The sequence below is a fragment of the Olea europaea genome, unplaced genomic scaffold (genome assembly GCF_002742605.1).
Source record: "Olea europaea var. sylvestris unplaced genomic scaffold, O_europaea_v1 scaffold626, whole genome shotgun sequence".
Classification (NCBI taxonomy): domain Eukaryota; kingdom Viridiplantae; phylum Streptophyta; class Magnoliopsida; order Lamiales; family Oleaceae; genus Olea; species Olea europaea.
The window spans coordinates 65718-73995 of NW_019264618.1; the positions used below are offsets into that span (position 1 = coordinate 65718).

Here is an 8278-nt window from a genome sequence, read left to right on the forward strand (position 1 = left end):
ACTGGTGATGGGTATGGCCTCCGTTTGTCCAACCGAGCTTTGGTTTGTGAGTAATTGCAAATTTTCAGATTCGGGTTCTAAGGTTCAAGTTCGAAAATCAACCGATTTTGAGCCAATTTTTGCTACCCAACCTGGCTCTGATACTAGATGTTAGGATCTTCCTTAAGCTGCTCAAAGTGATTTCCGGACTCAGTTAACCATTAAACATTGAATTCAACACCAAAACCAAGATGACCAACCCGCCGGCTTCTCTTCTCCTATGGTTGCTATTTCCTCTCTTGCTTGTTGATTCAGTCACACACTTAGGATGGATACCACACAGATAAGAGTCACAAAGGCTCAAGCAATTTGGTAAGAAAACAAATCACGAAGAAGAAGGCACAAGAAGAAAATCGGCAGTCTCTCTTTTGCTCTCGGGTTCTATATGGACGGGGGTAGGAGTAGAGAGAAAACCACCAATATATATATATGTTAAATGGCCAGCATAAGGTACGTCAAGATATGGTAAGTAGGCTCGACTAGGGTTAAGTTCCAATGGAAAGAAACAACAAGCCACAAAGAGTATTAGCCGTCCAATAGGTAAAGCAACGTTTGGTCGGTTCATCCATTATTCGATGTTAAATTATCATTCAGTCATTCATGTCGACTGATAAAATTGGTTTTCATCATCGCCCGGGAGGTCGTTTGACAACATCATGTCTAACAAAAATCCAAAAAACTTTCTAATTTACAAATTAGTTTGGTTAACATCAAAGAGGTCGAACCAAAGAAAGATCGATTATTTTTAGCTTTTTGGGTTCCGAAAATTCGGGGCGTTACAATAATTGTTTGAAGTGCTGGTGTGGCAAGTTTGTAGAATTGTTAAAACATGACTGAAATTCTAATATTGATTGTCAGAGTTATATTTTGAGCTGTAAATTATCAGAAATTGTTTGCCTCGATGGGCCCTGGATTTCTAGCATCTCTCTAAATAATGTTTCACATCATATGGGCCTTGGTAACTGTCGTGCGTCTTTGTTTCAAAAACGTGTGCGCGGTATTCTTCACTTCATTTTATTTAGAGGAAATTACACAATCTAATACATTTAAAGATTCCATTTCACAAATCATATACAAAGTTTACTCTTTCAATAAATCAAATTTTTTTTATTAATTAATGTATTTAAAAATTAACTAATTAATTTACCTACACAATTCAAACTCTACATTAATTAACCCTCAATTCCCTCTCTCTATTCTAACCTCTCTGGCAGGACTCTCTTTCTCTCTACCATTCTCGTCTCTCTCTATCAGAAACGACGCTGTCGGAGGCAGCAGCATAGCGCTCCACCGCCGTACGAAGCGGACTGTGATTTCTTCCTCCGATATGTACTTTTACCAGAGTTTGAGGGTGTTTTTATTGGTTATTGATTGTGTTGTGAGCGTTGCAGTGATGGTGGCGATTCAGTGGTGGGTTGCAGTGGTGTTGTTACAGGTGGGGATGGTGGTGTCACAGGCATAGGGTGACTGTTCGGTGGTGGCACAAGCATTGCGGCGGTAGTGGCGATTTGATGGTTGGGGTGATTTTATTTTATTTTTTAATTTTTTGGTTGACGTTTTTGTTTATATAATTTGGGGTGTTTCTGTTGGTGAACGTTGCTGTGGTGGTGGTGATTCATTGGTGGGATTGTGGTGGTGTTGTTACAAGTTATGGGGTAGTGGTGTGGTGCAGTAGTGTGGGTAGTGGTGGTGGTGGTTAGGGATGGCAGTGGGGCGGGGCGAATTCACGCCCCATTTGTCGCCCCGTTTAATTTTTTATTTATTTATTTTTTTTTACATTTTTAAAATTTCAAATTATGTTATTATTAGAGAATAAAATATAAATTCAAAATTTTAAAATTCAAAGTAAACACTTGAAATAAATAATGTAAAATATTAAACAAGTTCAAATAAAATTACGTTTTGACTAAATTTTATTTCTTTTGTAATTAATTAAAATTTTACATTTGTATTTTATTATCTAATAATAATATAACTTGAAGTTTTAAAAAAAAATCACGGGGCGGGGCACCCCATCCTGCCCCGCCCAGCCAACCCATCGGGGCGGGGTTTTTTGCCATCATTAGTGGTGGTGTTTTTTTGGTTGTTGAAGTAGTGGTGGTCGTTTGTTGTTGGGGATTTGAGTGGTTTTGGCACTGGTGGTGGTAGATTTGGCAAGGTGGTGGTTGGCAGTGTTGCAGTGGGTGGAAAGAATGTTTGTGACCAATTATGTTATAATCAGTAAATTGTTAACTTGTAATCGGTAAATAATATGCGGCCAAATATGTGATTGTGACTAAATTTATAATATGTGATCTAAAATTTGCGACTGTGATTTATAATTGATTAAGTTGTGATCAAAAAATTATTCATGGCCAATTAATCTAATAATTTGCAATATATATATATATATATTGTGACCAATAAAAATTTTGATTTAGTGATCAATGAATAATATGTGACCGATAAAAGTTTTTTATTTGTGACTAAAAAATAATATATGACCTATAAATTTTTTTATTTGTGACCGAGAAATAAGTTGTGACTAGAAATTAATCCGTGACTAATTAATTTTTTGATTTGTGACCGATGAACAAACTGTGACTTACAAAATTTTTGAATTGTGATCGTAAAATTATTTGTGGCATAAAATTTTTTATTTATGATCAAAAAATAATAAATTAGTAATTAAATTGTTAATTCGTGACCAACTTGTGTAGATCTGTGACCAGAATATATTAAATTAATTAAATAATTAAATCATAAATAAATTTTAATAAAAATTGATTTTTGAATTTTGAAACTTGTTTTCTTAATTTTGAAATATGCCATACTTAATCTCTCACTTATGAAATTTTTCCTTTTATTTAATTAATTATTCATCAATGTTTTGAAATGGATATTATTTTTTTCCTTCACATTTTATGACCATAATTTTAAATTTTGAAGTTCCCTTTCACTTCCTATCTCATAATAGTTCTGAATAAGTTTTAACATGTTTAAGAGTCTAAATAATTAAATATTGACGTGTTGGCAATTAAATTTGATTAGATAAATTATAAAATGAGACACAAAATACAATTATTATTCTCTTTGCTATATTTTCAAAGCAACGTTAAAGAAAATCACCTTTAATATCAAGCTTTTAAAGATATAATAAAATTATTTATTTAAATAAAGCAGTGAACACATTTCACCACGTGCACATCAAAGTTTATTTTTCAAACAACCATCTCGTATGTTCACAAATTTTTTCTTGAAAAGATTACGAGATTTGAACCATCTTATTTAAAAGCTTAATTCATGAAAGAGAGAATATATTATAAATTCATCGTTTCTGATATCCCCAATTGCATTAAAATGAATTTATTTTATAACATAGTTTTTAATGATTGATTATCATGAAATTGTTGGCATATTTAATGTAGAATTCGTCTCCTCCTGCAATTCTCAAACTTTACGCTCATGTTTGATGTACATTAAAATTAGGTTAAAATTTCGAATCAAAGTCAATAATTAATTTAATTGCACATTTTATGATATTCACAATTTTTCAACAACATATTCTATTAATTTTTATCAAAATTTACTAAAAATATGATTTTAAATTGCACCAAACAAGGGGGTAAATTGTATGTCAAAATGTTGTAGGAACTTTAATTTGTATAATAATAGTCCTCTCAATATTTTTTTGTTGTATTCCTCTTATTTTTATGATCTCACGTGAAGCACGTGCTATAAATGTCATGCCCTAAATCCAATCAATTTAGGTTGTAAATACATTTAATATGTTTAATGCATTTATTTTTGGCAAGATCTATTATTTATTTAAATTAATATTTTGACGAATAATATTAAATAATAGAGTCCAAAGATTCAAATTTCAGTAACTTGTTAATCATAAGGAGTTGTGATTGTGAAATACAAATTACATATGTATGCCATGTTATGTACGAGATCAGATGTTTCATATGTTCTAAATGTTACGAGCAGGCTTTAAGCAAAACCTGGTGAGAAACACTAGATGGGGTAAGGAACATTATTAAGTACTTGAGAATGACTAAAGATGTGTTCTTGATATATGGAGGAGATGAACTAAAGGTTCATGGGTATACTGACGCTAGCTTTCAATCTGACAAGGATGATAGCAAGTCTCAATCTGGATATACGTTTACTCTCAACAATGGAGCGGTTAGTTGGAAAAGTTCCAAACAGGAGACAACCAACCGCTGATTCAAAAACAGAAGCGGAGTACATTGCTGCTTCTGAAGCAGCGAAGAAAGCTGTATGGATCAAGAAGTTCATTAATGAAGTGAGAGTTGTTCCTAGCATTGTTGATCCCATACCTTTGTATTGTGATAACAATGGAGCCATCCCACAAGCGAAGGAACCGAGGTCTCATCAACGATCCAAATATATACTAAGACGACATTATCTCATCAGGGAGATTATATAAAGAAATGACGTAAAGATAGAGCGAGTTCCCACTTATGATAATATTGCAGATCTATTGACAAAGTCGTTGTCACAACAAAAATATAATCGTCATGTGAAGGCTTATGGTATTTGATACATGAGTGAATGGATCTAGTGCAAGTAGAAGTTTGTAAGTGTTATACCCTAAGTTTAATCGATTTAGGTTGTAAATACTTTTAATATGTTTAATGTATTTATTTTTGGCAGGATCTTTTATTTGTTTAAATTAATATTCTGATGAATAATAATAAATAATAGAGTCCGAAAATTCAAGTTCAGTTAATTTGTTAATCACAAGGGGTTATGATTGTGAGATACAAATTACATATGATTGGATCTTAAATAATACATAGTCGTAAGTAACAACGAGATATGGATATTGTTATTAAGGATAGACCACCACGTGTGACATTTCTTACTTGTGAAGTAAATAGCTAATCTCATAAAGTAAATGAACGCATAGATAATTTGTTATTGAACAAAACATTGGAGACCCGTTTGGAGATTCCACATGGATAACTATCCGAGTATCAGTAATTAATCTTTAACGTTCGGTAGTGAAATTGGTCCTTTGACTTGAGGTTATCATAGTGCCTTATATGAGAACAAACAAACTTTCGCAGTGTTGGATATTACTCTGCCAATGGCCGCTAATATGATATCGCTCAGGTATGTCAAGAATCGTATAAAGGTAATGAATTACCAATAAAGGATTCGTCATTCTTAGATAGTAAGAGATTATGATCTACAATTCATTCAATTAAGTCGATAACGAAATCCTTGATCAAGGTGTACTCAAAAGTCGAAAATGAGTTTTTGACTTATATAGACTTAATAGTTTAATGAAAGATATGATCGATAATTGGAATTAACATATTTCTATATTTCGTAATTAATCGGATCATATTGACGAATGGATTATAGTTTCATAGCAAATGAATGAGTTTGATTTTGTCATATCACGTGATATTTGCCCTCACATGTATTGCTCTGACACATTGTTAGATGTCAATCTAGGACGGCAAACGTGAGTTGGTGATAAATTAAAAGGGCGTTTTAATTTATCGATTTTGATTAGATCAAAATAAGAAGTCATATCGTTAGGTATCGTAATCGGGAACCTAATGGGTCTCACACAAAAGGAGAATTGGAAGATTATGACTTATCAATTAATTAATTTAATAAGCGTTGAATAAATTAATTAATTGGATTCCTTATTTATAGGCCATGAATTTAATTAATTCATGGATCGGATTTAATTTAATGGGTTAATTAAATATTTGATCGGGTCAAGCCAAGCCCGTTTGAGATTATATAAATAAGTAGCTATGGTTTACAGTTTTATAGAGAATTCATTCTTGCTAGAACAAGAGAAAAAAATTCTAGTGCCTACAATCTTGTTCTCTGTGTGGGATTCCATTGAAGGCTTGACAATTAGATAGCTATGGGTAGCAGATCAAGGTTGTTGGAACAAAAGGAAAAGCAAAGGAGTTTGCAGATCTAGAAAAAGGTATAACTTTTATCACAATTTCTATCTAAACACTAAGAAGATCCTTGGTATGTGCATAATAAGTAAATTCCCAACATGTGCACCCTCATATTAAACTAATAATATTATTTCCACAAGTTCATGACCTTATATAAACCAACACCACCCAATTCGTCACTTGATTCCTAGTTTCTTACTCTCCTCTCCAGTACATTACCGCTATATGGACTGAACAATGAGAAGTATTTCCTTGTTTTCACAGTCATCTAGTGGTATTTCAGGAACAGCAAGAAGTCCATTTCAATGGCCGATAAACCATCGATTTTCATCAGATCGACGTGATTTCATTTGCAAGTCGTTGCCGGTGTCGTCACCTAGTGCAACGCCATTGATCCCTGCTGAAAATGGTGCTCTGTATAATTATATACGTCAACCTGTGGTGAATAATCATTTTGTTTAGTTTACTTTCATCTCCTTGTTTTACTATGTTTGAAATTTTTAACTCGAGCGAAACCGAGGTTCTGTTTGTTTGTTTGTGCGTTGGAGGTTCGACTTTATGTCTCATTAGTTCATTTCTAATGAACTTGATCGTTTGGAGAAACTGGTCTTAACTGGCATGGACATGATTTTCCTTTTTATCACTGCATGGTTTTGCAGTAATTGTGATGGCTTGTTGTTTGAAGCAGAAATTTTAATCAATACATGTGTCTCCTCCAAGAAACACCAGCATCTCTTTATTTACAAAGAGCAGTTTATGCATTATAGAGTCTTTAAATTTAGAAAATCGAATTTTTTATGCACTCCAACAATGTTCATTATTTTGACTATTCATTTTACTTAATCAAGAAAAATTTACTGATTTCTCTTCATTTTTTATTTGAAATAATTTTTTATATGTCAATGACTAATCAATTTAAATGTGGTTTGACTAGTGTAGAAGTAGAGTGTTGATATCTATGACTTATTAAATACTATCATTGTATATTAAGAGTACAGATTATTATCTAAATTTTGGGCTTCTTTTTTATGGCTTCGTAGATAGTTACTCCTGAAGTCGACGACGGCACGAAGCACAGAGAATTGCTCGAAAGAACTCGACGAGAACTGCAAAGAAGTACAAAACTAGTTGAGACGCTAAAACTTATAGACAATCTTCAACGATTAGGAATTGCATATTATTTTGAGGATGATATCAATGTAATACTAGATCGATTCTCTGATGGCTTGTCTAATGAAGATCTCTTCACAACAGCCTTATGCTTCCGCTTGCTCCGTGATAACGGCTACAAAACTGGTTCTGGTATAAATTCACGACACCTTTAGTTCGTATTATATGAACTTAAGGATGTAGTAAAAAGAATATTATGCTTTAACTACTATTTGGAGATGAGAATTTGTGAACGAAAAGATTATTCAAACGTAACATGTTTGTGAAGAGGCTATAAATACGATTTAAGTAATGAATAGATAGAAATGAGCGGTGGGTAAGTGGATACTATTTGTAGATCCTTCTAAATGTACGGATGAAAAGTGACTTGAGTGCTTAAAAATAATTTATAAATACGTTGAAAATAATTTTGAACTAAAAAAAAAAAAAAGTAAAAATTAGGTCTCAAGACAAATTTGCTTTTTGCGGTTGTTAATGAACTTACCTTAATCACAGGAACCAAACAATGCATTGTCCTCTCTTTTCAAAAATGAAAATACAGCACTTTGTGTGGGTAATAATGCAGAAAATGATAGCACAGAACGATGAATTAATCTACTGGGGTGCCCATGTGGTCTGGTTTTCTAGGAGGCTGCTGTGTGCGTGTGGGAAAGATCAGTTTGTCCGAAAAGAGACATGCAAGTCTAAAAATCTATTCCTTGCATCACTTTCTATTTCGATCATCAATATGCCTCGTATGAATAATGCTATTTGTGATTGCTAACTACCACAATCACTCTAAGTGGCATACATTTGACGGTTAGTAATTTAATGCATAAGGCAATAAAAAAAAAAAAAAAAACCACCACATTGATGCATTAAATGATTCATCGCCACATGTATGTCACATAACGCGACTATGACAGTGAAAGACTACAAATAACATTACTTTATGCCATATATTTAAAATTTAGTATAAGATAATATGAAAATAATTATTTCTACAAAAGGATAGATAAGTCAGGTTAGTCCTAGACCAAGCCTGAGCCATGGGCATAAAAGTTCGTTGACGCAATAGAAAAAATCTATAGTTATCAAAACTTAGCCATCATACTCTCGCGTTTAAGCCAATTGACCTTGTTTATTGA

At 32.8% G+C, this 8278-nt stretch overlaps 1 protein-coding gene across 1 annotated transcript; it reads left to right on the forward strand.

Annotated features, from left to right (window-relative positions):
- Nucleotides 1-6175: 6175 nt before the first annotated feature.
- On the forward strand, nucleotides 6176-7518 carry LOC111389826 (probable terpene synthase 11). The gene is made up of 2 exons (XM_023014804.1): nucleotides 6176-6422; nucleotides 7022-7518. Exons 1-2 carry the CDS (start codon nucleotides 6219-6221, stop codon nucleotides 7304-7306), a joined length of 489 nt encoding a protein of 162 aa, XP_022870572.1. The 5' UTR covers nucleotides 6176-6218; the 3' UTR covers nucleotides 7307-7518.
- The last annotated feature ends 760 nt before the right edge of the window (nucleotides 7519-8278 follow it).

Coding starts and splice junctions, on each gene's coding strand:
- LOC111389826 (XM_023014804.1), top strand. CDS start 6,219: ATGAGAAGTATTTCCTTGTTTTCACAGTCATCTAGTGGTATTTCAGGA. Junction 6,423..7,021: donor ATTATATACGTCAACCTGTG/GTGAATAATCAT, acceptor ATGGCTTCGTAG/ATAGTTACTCCTGAAGTCGA.